Raw genomic sequence first — 19,660 nt, forward strand, 5'->3', positions numbered from 1 at the left:
AATGTATTAGCCAACTTCATTATCTATTCTTTGTACAACCTCACATGACTGAATGTCTCCAGGACAGAAGATAACACAATAATCATCACCATTATTGCCATGATGATTGGAGCACAAATTATGGGTATTTTCAGAAATGAAGTTCTGCAGCTGCACTACCTGCAATTCTGTAATCCACAGGTAGTTTCCTTTTAACACGATTACAAGAAACTGAAAAATCACACCCGTGTGAACTGAGCGGTGGGGGGGGGGGGGGGGGGGGTGCCTGTGTGTGTGTGTGTGTGTGTGTGTATTGCAGTTGATGCTCAGGGCAGGCTAGACTCAACAGCACCTCTCTGGTCACCCAGGGTACTCAGGCTACACCAGAGGCTACATACAGACAGACAGACACACACGGCCACGCTATGGAGACGGTGTGACCACCGCTCAAAAAGTGTCTTCATGAGGTGTACACTTCTGAGGAAGCTGTTCTCACCCCGTGCCTGCTCTGGACAGATAATAGGCTGAAAAAATACACATCTCTGTACCCTTGACCCACCTTTTACCTGATTCCCATGCTACTCTAAAGCAGTGTTACCCAAACACTGGATCTGTGTCTGGACTCATTCTTGGGAATCTATCTTAATAGATTAGAATAAAAGTAAATAGTTTTACAAAAGAGTGAGAATAATACTAAAACATTCCATAAAAAAAATAAACTTTGAGAAATAGTAAAAATAGCATAACTGCAAGCTCACAACGTGCCACAAGGCGACGCGTTGTGAGCTTGTAGATAGGTAATTTTCACTATTAAATAGGGCGTAAGTGGTTAATTTATAATGTATTTTTTGTACGTTTGCGTATCACGATTAAAACAAAAAAGATCTTTTGGGTCTCAGCTGAATACGTTTCGTAACCACTTTAAAGAGACTGTATGGAAAAGTTTGTGTGGCCCACACTCTGACGGAGTGAGAGTTTTTATCTGTTGAGAATTCCTTCGGCTCGAGGCCACCTCCAGTGCGGACCTGAGTCCCCCATTCCTCAGATAAGACCCAGGCGAAACAGATACGTATGTACTTTACACACTGTTGCAATTCTCAGAGGACACGCTTCAATGCAAACACAACACAAAAACACACAGAGGTGTATTACATACATACAGTACATTAGACCCAGGATATATATGTATGTATGTATATGTATATTATGTTTGTATGAATATGTATATGTACATATACTGTATGTGTGTGTGTGTGTGTGTGTGTGTGTGTGTGTGTGTATGTGTGTGTGTGTGTGTGTGTGTGTGTGTGTGTGTATACACATGTACACAGACACACACGCACTTCCATTATGTTAATCCCCAGAGAGCACAAATTAACCACCTTTTTAACGTATTAAGTGCTCTTTTACTTGTAAGTGTCGCCTATAGGAGTTGTGATGGACTTTCCTGAAGTACAGTTAGACAATCCTTTCCAGTTGCGCGTCTGTGTTTGAGCCGCTGCTATTCTTGGCAGCCATATGTCTCAATGTACTTAAAGTGACATTCACATTATGAGGTGAACCCATCTGCTCGGTGCTAAGACTCGTCTAGGCAATGAGCAAAAAAGATCAAACTGACGACCACCAGTGTCTTCTCCTGCCAGTATCTTAACCTTTTTCTGGTTGAAATTGATGCTGGCTGTCAGTTCATATTCAGCTTTGAGGATTATGGTGATGTGTGAGGCAGGCAATTTATCACGTCTTCTTTACACACAACCCAGGTTGGGACGAGCCTCGCTTGCCAGACGAATCTGCCATCGCAAAGAAACACTGCCCTTCACACAGTGATATTGTCTGGCTATGCGAGGCAATGCAAATTGTGAACACGGCATCACAATTCCAAGAAAACAGGTGGCCTAACATTAAATAAAGCAAGCAAGTCAAAATCATGAACAACGATTTGATACAATCTTAATAAGACGAAACATAACAAAAAACACAGCAACACAATGTCTAACAAACAACATTTTATTGATGTGTTAACACGACATCATAATGCATAGTGTTGACCAAAGCTAGAGTTATATTAACATCATATTTACTAAATTACTAGTAAAGGTTTCTGCTGAACAGCGTGCGATTCAGCTGCTTCATGACATAAGTCACAAGTTAGACCTACAACTGACAAACAAAGAACATGAACGTGGAAACAAGATGGAGGGGTGCTATTGTCAGAAACAGGGGGAGAGAGACAGACAGACAGACAGACAGACAGACAGACAGACAGAGATGGGAGACAAAACAAAGGCACATAGGAATACAATCACTTCGGCAAAGACAGAACGATGCACATGCTTCTGTCACAGTGGCTGTAATTAGTGGCGTCGCTTTCAGCTCAGTTAGGTCTGCCGAGTTTCCACTATAGCAGTGAGGGATTCATGTCTAGTGCTGTGACAACCACCCTTCCAACGCCTCCCATGAATGTAAAATAAAGGCTTTCTGCTGAGGGTGGGGTTGGGGGGGGGGGGGGGGGCAAGGTGGGGAGGCTGTAGTCATGGAGACAGCCGCATCCCCACAGCAGTTGTCCTTGCACTGTGTTATTTCCATGACGCCCTCCTCTCTCCATGTCTCTCTGTACTATCACTTCCAACACTCCAGAGACTGATCCTTGACTGGAGGTCGGGGGTTAAAGGTCACATTAGTGGTTTCCCCAATCCCCCACACTCCCATGTCTCACCTCTGCTCTGCACCCATCACCCACTACTTAAGTGGGCATGGTATGCCCTGACACTGGTTAAGTGTTAAAAGATGATGTTCTGTTATCACCCATGCAGTGAATAACAAACACAGCACCAGAGAGAGAGGGAGAGAGAGAGAGGACTGTGTAGGGTGGATGGAGCGACAGAGGTGAGTTTTACAAAGGGATTATGTAGACAAAGATGGCCGTGGCACTATAGTGGAATGAGCCATAAAATCGCACCGGATGAGCATAAAACTGATCTACTACTAGCTGTGGTTTCGCTAAATATACACACATCATACTTGTCCAAAAGTCCATCCTGACTATACTGCTTACTCTTTGCTCCTGCAGTTTCCTCCTGATATTTCACATACACAGTAACCACACAACTTCAGCGCCACACAATCACTACATTTCAAGGCCTCTTCTCTGGCAACTATTCCAAAACAACGATAACAATCTGATCTGTCACTCAGAATTAAAAGAGGAAATCTGCCAGCATGCTGTTATTGGAATAGGCCCAAAGACAGTGGCAAACATTCCACACCGAAGCTAATAGTAGAAAGAATATGCAGTCGGCAGAAATTCTAGGGCCTGATTTATACACAGTCGTACGACAGAGCATAAATTAGGCATAATGTTGGTGTCAATGAGCTTTGCTGTGATCATGTAACAGTGTATAGCACATGGTTTGTAGATAATGAAGAGAGAAAATGAAATACATTTTGTGATGGGTACAGGGCAACTTTGGGGTTTGGAAACAAGGGAAATGGCATAACCATTCAAATCTTCAGAGGGTTACAGAAGACAAGATGACTGTTGAATATGCCTGCCAGGTCGGAAATTAAGGAAGATCTTTGTGTTCAGTTGTCGATTCCTTAATAATCTGAAAAGCAAAGAGATCACAGTTAAAAATAGTAAACTCCCTGTTGGGTTGCTGTATGTGTCACAGCTCACAGAAGGCATCAGCTGTGCTGCTGCTGATTGTGGATGAAGTGTGTACTGGGGCTTATGTCAGTAGTACAGTACACAATATGACACACTGCCCTCTAGAGGCATAAATAAGGATGTACAGTGCAACAATACAGATCAGTCTGGTAGAACAGTGATTCGCAAACGCCCAAATAATTGGCAAAACTTATTATTACGTCTTATTGTGTCTAAAACACCACCGAAATCAAAATAGCTAAAATGATAGAAAGCTGTAAATCAAAACATTTTAACACCCATCTTTTCTTTTCTCTAATTACAATCTAAAATAAGAAGGTGTTGTAACTTAACATACATTTGTCCAAACTGTATGGTAGAGTATGTTAATACAATATAACTTATACATTTTGGGTGGTTGTAATTCGTCTCCCTGCTCTTCTATTAAGACATTTGTATTGTGTCAAAGGTCATGTCTCACCTAGACACAAGATCTGACATGAATTCTGACCTGATGATCAAGATTCAATTAATCTCCTGACCAAGCAGGCAGGCTCTATTAGCTCAATGGTAAAAATGTCAGCGCCTGTGTAGGAAACCAGGTTCAAATCCGGGGTAGAAGAGGAAATAGTAGTGCAACTTTAGGTGGTCAGATTGGTGGCCCACAAACGCTTTAGAGATGTTCAATTGGGCCTCGATCCACAAAAGGTTGGGAACCACTGGGGTAGAATATTACCGTGTTCTAGGTTGTTCTATTTTGACACATACCTCACCATCTCGAGTCTCCACAGTTCGCACCAGGATGCTCCTCTTCACCTGGGCCTCTGGGGCTTTAGTGTCCACATTGGTTTCTGAAGGATGGGAAGAGGAAAGAGAGGGCCAGAATCATCAACTTTAAAGTCACATCACACAGTTACAGGTGTATTGTAGGGGGTCATTTTTCTTTTGTGCAAGCTCTCAACATTAAGGTTACAGGAAGAGTTGAAATAGGGAAGGTCAGAAGAGAGAAGAAACAAACATTGAACAAATATAACTGGAAGGCACAGTCAAATCAATATACAAAGTCCAGTCCAGTACTGGGTAATCATAATACTAAGAAGTGGGCTAATGACATTTGTGACACAGGTGGGTGGACGGGCTGTGCAATACAATAAAATTGTCCTAATCCGACAATCAAGTGCATCTCAACTGATTTATCATTGCACTTTTCTGTAGTATTGTTATTACTATTTTATGTTTAATAGTTTTGTGTTTAATAGTGTCAAAATGCTTCTGCTCAAATGGACATCAATGCACCAAAAAATGCATATTTCATTAGGTACAAAATTAAAAAGATTTCACTTTATATTGCAAAAATCAATCAAAATAGATGGCACTGAATGCATGGGTGCATGGGTCAAATAATTTCTACAGTAAATGGTTAAAAAAGACCAGGAAATGTTAACAGCAACTACTTATTGAAACAGCGGGTAATATGAACAGCATGCAAAGCCACAATCAATTAAAGAAAGGAAAGGATTGATTCTTTATCCACCTCTGAACTGCAGGTTGGCAAAACTCTGAACTGGAACAGTGATCCTAAAAAGAGAAGCAAGTGCAATTACAATTACAGTTTCCAAACAACAATAATATTCACAAAAGATTAAAATCATACCAACAATCTAAAATGCCAGCCAGCCCTCTCCTTCACACACCTGTTCTCCTCTCCTTCCAGTAGTTTCCGATAGGTGGCGATCTCAATATCCAGGGCCAGCTTGACGTTGAGGAGATCCTGATACTCCTGCAAGTGTCTGGCCATCTCCTCCTTCAGAGACTGGATGTCCTCCTCCAAACGACTCACCGTATCCTGATAACCACTTGTCTCCATGGCAAAACGGTCCTCCATGTCACGCAGCTGGCGCTCCAGGGACTCGTTCTGGAGAGGGGCAAGAGAGTTGTGAGGCGATAATAAACATTAGTGTTTAACCCATTTAGGCCTAGAATTATTGAATGCTTTAACCAGTGAAAAATACCAGATCTACAACCTCACAGCGTGGCACCGAGTGCCGCGCTGCGAGCCTGTAGATCTGCTATTTTTGAAAAAGTCGTGAAAATGTGTGCAAATCTTTGAATATATGTATTTTTAAAGCGAACGTTTGTAACTCAAATTTTGCTTCTGGGTGGTCCCATGTATTTTAAAATTGATGATAAAATAGTATATGCCGTAGGAGAGGAGTGGCTAAACTAAACTAAACTAAACTAAACTAAAGATGGCGGCATGCACATGCTTGCTAAATAGGCATCATTTACCATCTGTAGAGTATATGGGCGTAGCTTTGTCCATCTCTTTTTTACACTTGATCATTATAACATAAAATTAACTCTTGATTGGTTGACTCACCGTCCCACGGAGGCCCTCCAGGTCACAGGTCATCACTTGGATCTGTCTGCGATAGTCATTGGCCTCCTGCTTTGCCTGTCGCAAGGCTTCTGCATTACGATTGGCTGCATCCGTCAGGTCAGCAAACTGTGTTTAAAGATGAATTATTAATTATACCATGTGCATCATCGCACTTGTATTAGTAATAGTATATAATACTGTAGATGCAAGTCATTGTTCGTGGTATCTTTTGTGAAATCCACCCTTGTGTTATTGTGCTAAAAGTAGACAGAAGGACACACAGACAGGCCTGATTACATTAGCACAGGGGTCTTCAACAGGGGGTCCGGGACCCCTAGGGGCTCCTTAGAGTTGCTACAAGGGGCCAAATCCTTGTGTGATAGGATAATCCTTTTAAATGAACAACTTGAACCCTCGCATCCCTATTCCGAGTAGAACTTTAGCCAAAAACAGCAGATCTACAAGCTTGTAGATCGGCTATTTTCAGCAAAGAGGTTTGGTCAAGAGGTCAAAAAGAGCAGACCAAGCACAGAGTGAACAGAGGTTTAAGTTTACTACATATCGACGATTGAAGTGTCTAAATGTCTGAAAAAACATTTACACAAATCCAATCAATGTCAAACAAGTCGATGAAAATCTTTTGATAAACGCATTTATCAATATGTAGAGGGGGTCCCTGCTTCATCTCTCTCTCAGTTAAGAGGTCCTTGGCCTGAAAACGTTGAAGACCCCTGCATTAGCGGGATAAAGAATGGTGCGAGTGTGAATGTGCTGACCTTGGATCTGTACCACTCCTCTGTCTCCTGCATGTTGGAGTTGGCCATGACCTCGTACTGGACCCTGATGTCTCTGAGGGCAGAGGTCAGGTCTGGCTTGGACACATCCAGGTCCACATGGACCTGTTGGGCCTGCAGCTGCTCCATGAACTCACGCAGCTCCTGTATACAGTGGCAGGAAGCAAAAGTGAAAACAATGAAGATAGGAATGATAAGAAATAAGGGAGAAATTAGGAAGAAGAATAATATTTAATAATATTTCTTACTCTTACTTATTAGTAAAAAGAAAAGTCCATTGTTTGTTACATTTTACACATGAAAGATTATGTAATTTATTGATTCAAGTGAAGTGTAGTAAGTATAGCCTTAGGGAAAAACTGGTCCCCAAGCCATAATTCTCCAGTTTCCAAGTTAAATGCGGGGTAAAGAAATGGTGGACGGTGATGGTGGTGGCAGATGTTGGTGGGATGGTGGTCATGGTGGGTGGAGTGCTGTTGGTGATGATGGACGGTAAAGTTGGTGGTGAGGTGACAACAGTGATGGTGGGTGGAGTTGGTGCTGGTGGGTGGTGGAGTTTGTGGGAGGTGGTGATGATGTTGGTAGTTGGTCTGTTCACCTCGTCATGAATCTTCTTCAGGAAACTGATCTCATCCTGCAGGGCCTCGATCTTCCTCTCCAGCTGCACGCGGCTTAGAGCTGCCTCGTCTACATCCTATACCAAGAATGACCGGTCACACATGTTGTTTAAATGACAAGCTGTGACAGAAGGTGACAGATATCTTAATACCAGAATTAGAAAGCGCGTGTCTTTTATCCCACATCAATGGGTCTTACTGTCTCCATAACGTATTATCAAAGTTGCAACTTTTGTTATTTTGCTACTTTTAATTTGCATACAGTTTGTTTCATTTGCTTTAATATAGGACTTTTGACCAAGATTATGTCCACCAGGGGGGCAGTTCTACTGTGTGTGTGTGTGTGTGTGTGTGTGGGGGGGGGGACACAACACTTGAAGGGCATTTCTAGTCACAGGAGTTACAGTACACAGGACACTGTCGAGAGGTAAGGCTCATATCATATATAGGCTCTGACAGCGAGTCCCGGGTATGTCAAAAAAAAAAGGGGGAATTACATACAGTACCTGTCGGAAGGCATTCATGTTGTTCTCCGCATCCTGGCGAAGACCCATCTCATCCTGCAATCTGAGCATCACACAAACACAACAAAATCAGTTGGCAACACTGATGGAGCATATCAAAACACTGCAAATGACACACCAAACAACTCCCCAGTAGTTTATGTCAAGTTCAACAGCAAGTTTGTTTGAACAGTATTACTTTATACAATAGGCTTATGCTTCATAGATTAAAAAAATACTGTTTGGGGGTTTTGTGTCTGGTTTCTAATGATAGATACACTACTGTTCCCCATGTTACAGTAGCAGAGGTGTGCAAGAGAAGGCCAGGGCTCAGCTCAATAGAAAGCTTACGCGTCATTAGTTATTCACACCAATCTAGCAGCCAGAAGCCTTTCCCACGGGGTGGAGTTTATACATTTACAATGGATCCACATACACACTCATAGTCTCACACAGAGCTACGTCATCCTATGCCCCATCTGTCTCTCTCTCTCACGCACGCATGCATGCATGCACGCACGCACACACGCTCGTGCAAACAGACGCATGCAAGCTCACAGACCTAAGGCAACATCTGCATGTGTGTTCATGCAGTGTCGAATGGGTCACAGAGAAGAACAAAACCACACAAGGACCTCTGACCATCACTATTCACTCACTCAATTCAAAGGAGCTTTATTGGCATGAGAAAACATACGTTTACATTGCCAAAGCACGTGTTACAAGTAAAATAAAAACAGTTGAAAATGGGGAACATCTCCTTTTCTTTTTACCAAATGTATTCAAAGACAGCTCTTTCACTCAAAGAGCGGCAGTTGTGTGTTCATTAGAGGGAGCTTGTCTCTGAAACTGAGCTTGCTGATGTCAAGGATGTTCACATATCCATTTTAGAGATTAGATACCAGAAATTTTAATTCTAAAATGAGCACAGGAGTGCACCTGATATGAATGCAATAGACTGGGTTATTTCAGTTAAACACATAAAGGGATATATTTTACCCCAGACAAATTTAAGGTGCTTAGTTCAGTATTTCGATATTTGATATTAATTGTATCAGACACGCCCCGTTCTTATACAAACTCATTGTACCTTTAAACTCCATTTTTACCTCTTCATTGAAAACCAGTTCATTCTGGTGACTGCATGATATTGGCCTTGAGGTGCCGTGTGTTACTTTTTACATTTATTTTATTAATTTGTTTTTAAAATTAAAATAAAATAAAAATGTAAAGAATAAATGAAAAAGGTAATTGAAAACACCACTCAAGAAGGACAATATCAGCCACCAGAACCAAGGAAGGGTGTTTTCAACGAATCTATCATTGTTAAAATGGAGTTCGAAGTTACAATGGGTTTGTATAGGAAGATACAATATATATCAAATATCTAAATACTGAATCAAGCTATTTAAAAAACTGTCTGGAGTGCTCACAAAAGCAAGAGTGGACATTAAAACGACCCCAAACATGTTTGAAAGGAAAATATCCCTTTAAACTATCTAGACACCAGACTAAACTGACCTGAGATGATCTGTACTTGGACCACTTCTTCCTGTCTACACCAAATCTCTAGCGAAAAACAGGCGATCTACAAGTTCACAAGGCATCACATATCAGCGTGTTGTGAGCTTGTAGATTTTCTATTTTTGACAAATGTTCCACCCAGATTAACAGGCAACAAGAGAACATCTGCCTTGCTCACAGCTCTCTTTGTGAAGTGCTCTATTGTGCTCCCTTCATTCCTTCACACTCATTCTACTGGGGGTCCATGCTGGATGAAGTTTAGAAAGTATATTTTTTATTTCTGCTGATTTGATTTCAGCAGAAATCTAAATCTCACCTCAACTCTGACCCATCTTTAGTAAAGTTATTATGAAGAACAGAAAAGAACCACTCATCAATAACAGAAAAAGCTGTCTTTGATATTGCAATACTAGATGCATAATTATACTGCACACTCTTTGAATACATTTTGTAAAAAGAAAAACAATATATCAAAGCTGTTTTCTGAGCATTTGCAAAAAAATCACTGCAAATCTAAAAAATAACACAGATATCACCCCAACATGAAACATGATATCCTGCTCCTTGCTTACTGTACCTCTGCTTGAGCGTGGCCACGTCCCCAGCCAGGTTATCCCTCTCTATTTCCAGGCGGGCTTTCCCTGTGCTGAGTCCGTCCACTTGCCTCCGCAGGTCCCTCAGCTCGTCCTGGTAGATGTCTCCCAGGCGACTGGGCTCCTTCCCTTTCAGCTGGTTCAGCTCCACCACCAGCACTTTGTTCTGCTGCTCCAGGAAGCGCACCTTCTCTATGTAGCTGGCAAAGCGGTCATTTAGACCCATCATCTCCACCTTCTCGTTGGTGCGGGTCTCCTTGTACTGGGCCTTCAGCAGCGTGTCGGCCGAGAAATCCAGCCGCTCCCCGGGGCTCCCCATGAGCAGGGCCCCGCTGGCCGAGCCCAGGGAAATCCTGGTGACCGGGGTGGAGTGGGTGAAGTGCCGAGGGCTGCCATGCCAGGACAGGCGGTTAAGTCTGCCACCTGAGCCTGTGCTGCTGGAGCCCTGGAGCCCAAAACGCCTCCTGTAAGATGACTGGACTCTCTGAGTCTCCATGATGAGGAATAGAGCTTGGTCAGGGGACAAACAGTGCTTTTATAGAGATGCCCCCCCCACGAGTCCCAAGCAGAGAGGCCACAGGGTGGGGCAACAGGGGAGGGAAAGTGGCAGTCAGTGAATGGGACAAAAAAGAGAGAGAGCGAAGGGGTGGTTTATATGACACTCAAAAAAATTGTGTGCCAGGGATTGTTTGTGCTCGTCCACTCAACTACAAATGTCTTTTGGGCATCTCCTTTTTTCTCCACCCTCTTTGCTGCTCACTCTCTCTCTCTCTCTCTCTCTCTCTCTCTCTCTCTCTCTCTCTCTCTCTCTCTCTCTCTCAATTGAATGAATAGGAATTTGTGTGACAGAGTGACAGAGTTTGGCCACCAATTCAACATGACCACACATGCTCCCTACAAAAGCAGATGGAGAGTGGTTGAACAAAAAAACTGGGTTGCTTGTCTGGGTTGATGGAATGAAATCGTTTCTTCCCCTCCTCGAACATGACAGCAGTTGTGATTGAGAAGAGAAGTGTAAAGAGTAAAGTGTCGCTGTGTGGCATGAAATCATTACATATGCCCAAAACATCAAAAGGCATATTATGTACCTAAATCTGATGTTTTCAGAATCATTCTCACTTCAGCTTTGAGTAAAAGTTCCCGTAAATAACTCTAGGTCAAGAAGTGGCAAATTTACAGAACAAAATATTATGGAAAAAGACACTTGTTCCCAAATTACGCCAATTTGGAACATTGAATGGAGTTACCGGTAGGGCTTTCAGTGCAAGTGGGAAAGATGCTTAAGCCCGTAGGATTTACTGGAATTACGCTGCATGGCCTAATGCCACATTGTGGGGAGGTACAATCTAGGGGGAGCAACTTGGCTGCTATTGCCTTTCTGCCTTGCTCCTCATTTTGAGGCATAATTAGTGCGCATAGAAGGGAAGAATTAGGAAATAGATATGGAGTCTTCCCAGTGCCTAAAAGTCTGTTAATTTACTCTGATGGTGTAGAAATTGACCCTAGTCAAACTAGGCAAATTGTAGTGGTTGTTCCATTCGACATTTGTGCCCAATGTTGGTTATGAACGTCCCAAAAGTTCATGAAAATGGGATGGACATGAGGTCAGTGACATTGACCTTTGACCACCTACTTGTAGCTCATCCTTGAGTCCAAGTCATGACATTCTTTCAAAGCATTTCTAAGTTATCACACTCACAATGTTGGGAAGAATGTACGTACGGTACAGACATACATACCGATGGGTGGATGGATACATAATAGGCTTCATATGCATGGACGGACGAAAACCCCCAAAACATAAAGCCTATGTGGCCACCAACAGAGGTTTAACTATTACTGTGTGTGTGTGTGTGTGTGTGTGTGTGTGTGTGTGTGTGTGTGTGTGTGTGTGTGTGTGTGTGTGTGTGTGCGTGCGTGTGCGTGCGTGCGTGTGCGTGCGTGCGTGTGTATGCAGGTGTGTCTAACGTATCACTGAAAATCACATTAGGTTAATGACTGATCTTACCTAACCATTAAATTCATTTGAAATGCTCACATTTCTCAAGGTTGTTACGATGGTAACAAGAAACAAGTATGACACTTTTGAATATGGTAAATAGGCCATTATGCAGCATAAGCACACAGAAGCAGTTATTAATGAGTGGAGGATGTTAGGGCTGTTTGACATCTTTGGAATGACCACATAAGACAAGGCTTATAAGATGGTCACAGATGGAAGGTGGAGCGGGTTGGGAATGGGATGGCCCTACTGATCTGGTCTGGGCTCACAATCAACAGACAGACGGGCTGTTACAAGTCCAGTTTCCATCCATCACCATGACAACCTTAGGGACCATAACCAAAGCACTACAACTGAAAATGGCTTGACATTCTTGTGAAAAAAATAATAATTTTAGTTTTGGAGATGGGACCATGGATCTTCTTCTTCGGAAAATGTGCTCCTAAAGAGAAAAACTGAGATGAACAAAGCTGTGCAAGGACTTGAGCTCAAAGTTCCATTCAGCCACTAAACCTCATTCTGTTCAATCAGCCGATCATATCTCTCTCTAAAATGTACCGTAATATATATCTTCATATACTTTGAATGAAACCTGCCTTGTGCTGTCATTTCAGACCCCCCACCACCTTGCTCCATCTCTGCCACCAGCATCCATTCCCCATCTGCATGCCCTGTGGGAAACTACTACAAAATCACGTTCAATACATTTCAGTTTCATACAAACGTGTCTGTCATACATCTAAGTGTTTAAAGATTGACAAGAGACTTTTGGCATTTAGGACTACAGCAGGGAGTTGACACTATAGTGTCTTCATGCTTCTTACCTATTTCTCGTAAACTGTGGCCTTACAACAGGTCCAGTCCCAGGGGGAATAAAGGACTTCTTTGTTATGAGCTCATAAAAGCATGGGGAGTGGGAACTAGTGGTACTGGAAGATGGTAAATACAACCCAGTAAGACTTCACTATGTGGGCCCTGGGTGTGTTTGTTATTGGGATAGAAAACAACAGAGTGACTTGAATTCCAATTACCTGCTGTTAATAAGGGTCAAATTAGGAAGCCCACTGTAAGTCTGGCAGGGTGCTGTTGTTTTAAAAGTCTCCAGGCCTGAGGATTAACGGCATGATTGCATCATTAAGGTGACACTAATAGTATTGGCCCCCTGAATTTTTGAACTCATCACAGCCGTTGCCTCAGATGTGGTCACTGGGGCAATATCGCCTGATGGCAAAACATTACAGAGGGGAGAGAGAGAGAGAGAGAGAGAGAGAGAGAGAGAGAGAGAGAGAGAGAGAGAGAGAGAGAGAGAGAGAGAGAAAAAGAAAGGAATGGTTGGCCCGCACTTCTCCTTTTCTACCCCTTGCTTATGCAGTCAGTTGATGGTCACGGCAAAGAGCTGATTCATGAGTCGACAGGAGGAGCCCATCTCATTTGCTAGAGACAGAAGAAAAGCACAGAATGCTAATGTTGTTGGTCTACAGTACACTGATCTTCAGCCAGCGCAACATGGCTGCCAGCTCCATTTGACCACACAGTACTCTCTGCACTTTGTCTTCACGCATTTTACACTGACAGTCCAATACATCCACCCCTCAGTCCCGTTAACACGTGAACATAGATGGTGGCATACTAAATCTGACTCTTGGCCAAGTAGCTGGATCTGGCAGCACACTGCCTTTGCTCCTCCCTCCTTCATCAGGCAAGCCTGGCTCAACAGCTTGCTCATTTGCTGCCTCTAGATTCCATGAAGTCTCCATCACACAAATTAATCTAAAGCCTAATTGATGTTATTTTATATATCAATATATTTTATATGAGTTTTTCAGCAACCACACAATAATTTGTATTCCTGCACACAAATATCAGGGCATTTCTCACCTCAGAGACATGATTGATGTTATAATAATATATATAACAGAGAAGTCATGTTGCTGTGACACCGAAGCAGTGAGGGATCCGGTGTGAATGGGGCGTACTGGAAAGCAGGGAGCTTAACTGGGGCAGACAGGCAAGCTAAATGACTCAGCACCACTGGGTCCAAACAGAGTGCAGGCACAAAGAGCGGCAATGGGGAGCCCAGTTGAGCCCAGTCCTGATGTCTGCCTGTCAGCAGTAATGCTGGGGGCCCAGAGACAGAACTGCATACCACACAAACCCAAGCGCATACCACCAGAACACAAACACGTGCTGTATACCACCAAAACAGAGCAGAACAACACATGCAGGGATGCATGGATGAGACATTAATGTAAAGGTGACTCCAACCTGTCAACAACACTTTCAACAGCAAATTATGAGGGTGGGGAAGGTTAAAGGTGTTAAAGGACCATTCTGATGGTCTGTTCTGGTGTAATAGTGCAATAGCGCCAGACATGGACCATCCACCTGGACCAGACAACAGGAGGCACTGCACTGAAAGCAATGACTACATGTGCGTATTGGTCAACTCATCAGAGCAAAGACCTTAAAGGGCTCTGAATGGCTTGGCCTATGTGGACCTTCAACCTCCCCCAACATATCAAACACACTTATCTGCAACTGTAGATTCTGGTTGTGAATGCTAGAGTCGGAGGTCTGTCATTCAAAGGTCTCCAAATGGGTGCTTCACCAGAATACTGCGCAATGTTCTAAACATAAACCAGCATTAGCATGTTAATCTGGCTAAACATCGTCAATTAAAAGGGAAAAACAGCGCCCTCTCTGTTCTTGAGAGACTAGCATGTTACCAACAAGCATCTGCAGTATTAGGGTTAATGAGTGAGATAAAATTATGAAAAAATAGCATCTAGGAGGAGGTGACTGGCCGGTCACTTTGCAACTTTTCCGAGGCTACTTTGCAACAGACAAATTCCAGCCAGCAATCTCGTGCTGTGAGAGCCAACGCATGGGGATCGATCACAACGGCATCCCACCTACTACGTGGATGTATACAAAAAATCACACCCGTGTGAACTGAGCGGTGGTTGTGGAGGCTGCGCAACAGCAAAACAAATATATATATATATATTGTGTGTGTGTGTGTGTGTGTGTGTGTGTGTGTGTGTGTGTGTGTGTGTGTGTGTGTGTGTGGGTGTCTGGCCTGGCCTGAACAACAGCGCCCCTCCCTTAACATGTGTGGTCACAAAAGGTACTACATACAGGCTACATACAGACAGACACGCATACAGACAGACAGACAGACAGACAGACAGACAGACAGACAGACCCACACACACGGCCACGTATAGGAGCGTTGTGACCACCGCTCAAAAAAAAGATGCAGAGCCATAAAGTACAGGTGAGCTAGCCAGATGTATGGAGGATGGAGATGAGGTCTAAGGACGACCTAGACGGTGGAATTGTGTATGATGGCTAAACACAGAAGAGCATCCAGGATCCTCCTGTTCTTCCTCATGCCTTCAGCCTTGAACAATTCCATTAATACATCTGTTCAGAATTCAAACGAGACTGGAGAGATAATCAAGAATAACCAACATGGAACTGCAATGTCAAACAGCTGCTAAACGCACAATCTTCTCCAGCTAAGATGTAATTGACGTTCAACTCCAGTAATCATCTAATGGCCTCTGAGTGCTTGACCTCACTCTGTGTGCTTGAGCAATTGATTGGTTCAATTTGCTCAAATATAATCTAAAATCAAGTGCTGTTTTATGACCACAAAATGAAATATGACTTAGATTACTCAGCGGCTTAATATAATGACCAACAGTATAATTGTGAATCTCTCTCTCTCCCTCTCTCTTTCTCACACACACACACACACACACACACACACACACACACACACACACACACACACACACACACACACACACACACACACACACGCTCAAATAAATCAATTAATAACGGCAATAAAACCGAAATCCTCCATTCATCTTGTCACATCGGCTCATGCAACAAAAGGAACCTTATGTCTGTTACAATCTGCTTTCCCATCTCACTGCCACAGATATGTTCACAGAAATCCCTCTTCTGTGTCTGCCTCCTGTTTTTCCTCAAGAGAAGAAAGAACACAGAGTTCAGAGAGAAAAGGATGAGAGAAGGAGAGAGAGGGGCGGGGGGGGGATGAACAATATCTATCACTCAGCTTCTAACAATGGGCTCAGTCCACTGTGTCCATTTATTTACTGAGCCTGTATTTCTTAGCAGCTCATGATGACACCAATACAAGACATGCTTAGTTGCCTTGAGGCATTAGACTCTCCTCCTGCTATAAGCATACAAACAAATGAACAAAGCACAGAACAAAAAAAGACAAAACAAAACAATTTATTTGTTTTTGAGGGAGGGCACGATATATAAAAACGCTGTCATTAATTAAACATACTACTCTTTTCTTATTGTAAAATAAATTTGATACACTGGACTTTGCACTGCAAGTCCTGTCCGTGGTACACAATATCATTTACATAATATAAAATCTCTAAAGAACTAGCTCATGTTCATTTGCTTACCCCAGGGTTCTTTCTCCTAATAATAACTGGTATAATTCCAATACCGAACGTATTTCAGCTGCCTTTAGCATTCAGCAGCCAGGTAAAACTTCATAGATTATAGTTAAGCCTAATTTACACATGGTCGTGGATAACAACTGATTATCCAGTCACTTTTTAACTAAATTAGGCTTTAAAGTATAAGCAAGCCTTTTGGCTCAGTGCTGATTAGCCCAAACATTCAATATTGTAGTGTGAACCCTGGGCTGAACAAAGTCGTCTTATTGGGTGGAACAGCAGACTCTGGCTGCTAGTATAGCTACTTGCTACAGTGCTGAACATGTGTGGCTCACGCACACAAACACTCCCCGCATCCAGTGGACTTTCACAATTGATTTTATATCTAAATCTTTTAAATTATGTTTAAGGCCCAAAAAGTGCTACAAAACCTGGCTGTCAATGTAATTTTGGGATAAACAAGTTGAAGGGTAATTTTAGGTCTGTTAATGATGTACCGTGCACATTACAATTGTGTATACTTTACTATGATTCCACACCATTTTCCAAAGCATAGATTTATTCATTTTTGAAAAAACTGCCAATTTAACATTGAGGCGACCTCAAGGTTTAGGTGCATGCTGGACCTGCAGACAAGTACACAGCAAAATCTTCAGTAACACTTTACAGTGCAGGCATATGTTGCCAGTGGATATGTTAAATTATTCCAAATACTTTAATGTATATATCTAAGAATGTGGGGAATGTTTCTTGCACTGGAGCATGAACTAGACAGCCAGAGTCCATTTTCCACCCAGCTTTCAATCATAAACCTCAATTTTGAAATCTTTGCAAAACCAGCTGCTTTCAATGTATTACTTTTAAAGACATAACTTCCCGAAAGAAATGGTCTATATATAAAAAATATATTTATACATATATTTGCATATAACATCAAATTGGATGAACACAGGGCTATAAATAAAAGTGAAACCATTTTCACATTTAAAAGTAAAAACAAAAACAAAACACTTTGGTAAGGGGAACAAAAGCCCAACAACATTCATTTTACAATAAAAGTGCATCTGACTTAAATAGGCCCTTGAACAAAGGGTTCCCAGTCAGGGATGTTTGGCCCAGCTGCACATCAACAGTGTGCTTTCAGGCAAACGCAGCGGTCAATCACCGTCAAATCAAGGCCTTTGGGTTGTATACAGGGACGTGCTGGCCATTGGGAAAAGCGGGACAACTCCCGAACGGCCGGTTCATTCCCGGCCGGTCCAGGCCGGCCATTAGGAAAAAAATAAAAATAAAATGTTCCATTTTGGGGGCTGTGCGGCCAACAAAGTAAATCGTCACTGTCGGGCAGAAACCTCGTATCTCCAAGTTTCAAATGTATACATTTTTCGCAAAGCAAAGCCCTGCTTCATCATACAAGGCTGTTGCACAAAAGTAGTGAAAACAGCAGATCTACAAGCACACAACGCCTCGCACCGCTATTTTCACTAGTTTAAATCATTTTTAAAATGATAAATACAAAACAAACGGTTTTGGACATATAAGGCTTCCACCCGACAACGACGAAATATATAAAAAAGAAAAAAAAAATGAGGGCCTCTCCAACTCTTTTTCCCGGGCTGAATCAGGGGCCCAGCACGTCCCTGGTTGTATAGCCTGAGTTATACCTAGTTGCGTGCCGGTATCGTGCACCAAAAACACACCGATCTACAAGATCCCAACGCATCGCAACACAAAGTGTTCTGAGCTTGTAGATCTGCTATTTTCAATGCACGACACCGGCATGCACCAAAATATAAATCAGCCAGTTGTAACAAAACACCATTTGCTTCGTCAGCAGATCTCACTGACGCAAATGCAGAATCTAAAACCCTGTATCCACCACTCTTTGGCACATTCTAAACTGAACACCTGTCAAGACTGAGCCGCAAATGAAGGTACAGTAGGCAGGTAGGACGATAAGGACACATTATTGGGAAGGCAGCATGAGATCCGGGGAGGTCTTAAAAAGAGCTTTAAAAGGATCTTTGTCAAAAAATAAATGTGAGGACGGATGTAAGGAGTATCGGGATAAGGAAGGGAAAGCAAAGTCCATTCTCATTAACACTGTTTGTAGTGCAGCAGAGACCATTCAGCATGGCGGGCATTGCCCCGTGGAAAGCTTACATGGCTTGGGATGGAGACAGCTCAGCTAGAAGTTTGAAAGGTTAAGTTTCCTGTCAAACACTTTAGCACATTTCAGGCATTTCTCTTAACATCATAGTGAGAGAATGTAAACAGAGAAGTGGATCTTTAGCATGTTTTATGGAACACATTTGGTACATACCTCTGACTTGCATGTAGTTACTGGAGTGCATTGTCCTTAAAAGTGTGTGTTGGCATCAGTGTGTGTTTGTCCACAGATCAGGAGATCATCAACCCACTGTAGGTGGAGAGATAACCTTGGTGTTTTGCTTCCCCCTGGTGGTGAATATAATAAGGGCATAAGGGTTGTCAAGGCAAGCACATGGACTGTGATTATCAACACCAATAATGGCTCTGGTCCAGACAACAGTGTAGTCAGAAATGGAACCTCTGTCTGCATGGCAGTGTTTAAGGAGAGCTGTGGAGATGGTTAGTTCCATGTTCTGGCGAATCCTGGCTTATTGCTGTAGAGCTACAAAAGGGGCTACATGCAGGGGCGTCACACCAAATTCTGGGGCCCTGGGTACAAGGATTCACTGCGGGCCCCCCATGAATGTTAACTATTGAAAAATAGCAGATATTCAAGCTCACAGCGTGGCACCGAGTGCCGCGCTGCAAGCTTGTAGATCTGCTATTTTTGAAAAATTGTGAAAAAGTGTGCAAGAAACCCATGTTTCCATGTCAGTGATGCTCAAACTTTTTCATGTGAAGGACCCCCAAAATGATATGAATTTGGCCACAGACCCCCATCTCAAAATATTTAGTTCCAGGGACCCCCCCCCCCCCCCCCCCCGGAAGCAAAATTTGAGTTACAAATGTCCGCTTAAAAAAATACATATTCAAAGATTTGCACACATTTTCACGACTTTTCAAAAATAGCAGATCTACAAGCTCGCAGCGCGGCACTCGGTGCCGCGCTGTGAGCTTGTATATCTGCTATTTTTCAATAGCTAAAGTTACTAGGGCCCCTCCACCTCCTTGGGCCCT

The 19,660-nt window shown here is 42.8% G+C and overlaps 1 protein-coding gene across 1 annotated transcript; it reads right to left on the reverse strand.

Annotated features, from left to right (window-relative positions):
* Nucleotides 1-3,542: 3,542 nt before the first annotated feature.
* On the reverse strand, nt 3,543-10,532 carry gfap (glial fibrillary acidic protein; the record flags this gene model as incomplete). The annotated part of the gene is made up of 9 exons (XM_080723806.1): nt 3,543-3,584; nt 4,394-4,476; nt 5,160-5,203; nt 5,320-5,540; nt 6,006-6,131; nt 6,782-6,943; nt 7,398-7,493; nt 7,923-7,983; nt 10,021-10,532. 9 exons carry the CDS (start codon nt 10,530-10,532, stop codon nt 3,543-3,545), a joined length of 1,347 nt encoding a protein of 448 aa, XP_080579932.1.
* Nucleotides 10,533-19,660: the final 9,128 nt, after the last annotated feature.

The sequence above is a fragment of the Nannobrachium achirus genome (assembly GCF_963921795.1).
Source record: "Nannobrachium achirus genome assembly, chromosome: 4".
Taxonomy (NCBI): domain Eukaryota; kingdom Metazoa; phylum Chordata; class Actinopteri; order Myctophiformes; family Myctophidae; genus Nannobrachium; species Nannobrachium achirus.